Source organism: Morone saxatilis, unplaced genomic scaffold (assembly GCF_004916995.1).
Source record: "Morone saxatilis isolate NCDOM2014 unplaced genomic scaffold, NCSU_SB_2.0 Contig14, whole genome shotgun sequence".
NCBI classification, from domain to species: domain Eukaryota; kingdom Metazoa; phylum Chordata; class Actinopteri; family Moronidae; genus Morone; species Morone saxatilis.
This window is the reverse complement of record NW_023339696.1, coordinates 22,735,904-22,737,722: the sequence shown is the minus strand read 5'-3', so window position 1 is coordinate 22,737,722 and position 1,819 is coordinate 22,735,904. Positions and strand designations below refer to the sequence as shown.

Sequence of the window (1,819 nt, the reverse complement as noted above, 5' to 3'; positions counted from 1 at the left end):
TTTCAGCAGATAAATGTGAAAACAAACTCATCGTTCTGCACAGTGAAGATCAAACATCACAGTGAGGGAACATTTCAAATAAAATAAAATGTATTTAAACATTTCATCTGTTAGAAAATCAGTTTTTATGTACAATGCTGATATCTTGAGACTGAAAGTAGCCTCTGTATAATTTTGTTAGTTAATAAGTTACATAAATCATTCACTGTGTAGAAATTAGTGAGTGGAAGGACTCGATGTTTGGAAGTTGTTCTCAGCTGGAGGAAACTGGACCAACTCACCTCCATCAGCAGGTGAAGGGCCGTCCCGGGCTCCTCACACAGGACCCTGAACTTCACACCCTCTGGAAAGTACACACACACACACACACACACTCAATAAAGAGTACAAGTCTCATCATGTTGTCGCCCATCGGTCTGTACAATCATTGATTTAATATGAACTCACACATTCAGTTTTCCACCCAAATAAAGTAAATTTAAGCAGCAAAGTTGGTGTAAAATTTGAGCAGTCTATACTTTCACATTTTAATATAATACATTTATTATGTGTATGTATTATGTATTTACAGCACTTAAAGTACAAAAAAGCTCTGTTTCTCTTGATACACATTTTCTGGGCTGTTAGAATATAGATTCACAAGTAGAAACAGATCAATTCTCTGTGGCATTGAACCGGTCACTCCACCACCTACAGACGCCACCGGGACTGAATGATAATTACCTTCCTGTGATCTCTCACACTCAACTACTTACATGGATTTTCACTACTTTGCGCGAGACCGAATACACATGGACGTGAACACAGACTCTCAGGTTCATTTAGAAATGTCACTGTTTGTATATGCATGCATTAATGCTGCAGGAGCTTTTCTGTTCACTGTGTTTTTTGTTATTATGACGCATCGTAAAAGCATTGTTGTTGCTGTGTGATCTGTTGTTCTGTGTAATGAATGTTGATCCGATAAAGACAAATGTGATTATTGTAGTTTAACATACAGAGATTTTAATTTATTGTTTGTTGATTAAAATCTGTTTTTTATTTATTTACAGTGGCTGTGTCCACTTTATGTACATTGATGGTACTGTAGTCTACACCTCCAGCTCCATGTATGTGTTTTGGAGGCCGTGACATTGTAAACTGATGTCATTAATGGCTTTCTGCTGCGTGTGGGGAACGACTGTTTGCAGTCCATTTGCAAACCTTTGTCCTGATGATATTTGACACATAAATGTTAAACTTATTGTGGTGATTTTTTTGCGCTTTTAAAAGAAAATTAACTAAATTAAGTCCTGATAAATATGTGAACAGTTTCCATAACAGATTCTGTTTCCAAATCTAACAGAAAACTTTCCTTAACATACTAAACATAATCGTTAGTAATCAGCAGGTTAATCAACCGTTCATATTGCCAACGTTTTAGTCTCACACAGATGCTAACGGCGACATACCTGCAAGTCTGTAGGAGCAACAGATGCGGAGGCCCATCGCGAACAGAGGGAAGGAGTTAATGAAGTCCACGCTGAGGTGGAGGACGCCCTGGAACAGCACCACCACCAGCCGCAACTGCACAACACAGGGACACACGAGCGTTAAAAACAAACACATCCTACAGAAAATAACGAGGACTGGAGTCAAATATTCAACCTACTGCTAGGAGTTTTTAACTGGTTACGAAACATTCTCAGTTGACCTACATAAACAGACCATCAGAGAGAAGATTAGTATTTCTATCAGGTTATTCTTAATGTCTGCCACCAGGTCGGATTCCCCTTGAAATCAATGAAACAAGGCACTTCTGCTTTTGTCCACAGGGGCC

At 38.7% G+C, this 1,819-nt stretch overlaps 1 protein-coding gene across 1 annotated transcript in view; it reads right to left on the bottom strand.

Annotated features, from left to right (window-relative positions):
- Positions 1-281: 281 nt before the first annotated feature.
- Positions 282-1,819, bottom strand: part of pigq (phosphatidylinositol glycan anchor biosynthesis, class Q) — a gene marked incomplete at its 3' end in the record, with an annotated part of 12,893 nt that continues 11,355 nt past the window's right edge. The window contains 2 exon segments of the mRNA XM_035654683.1: positions 282-343; positions 1,452-1,566. Of these exon segments, the coding sequence (XP_035510576.1) occupies positions 282-343; positions 1,452-1,566 (177 nt within the window).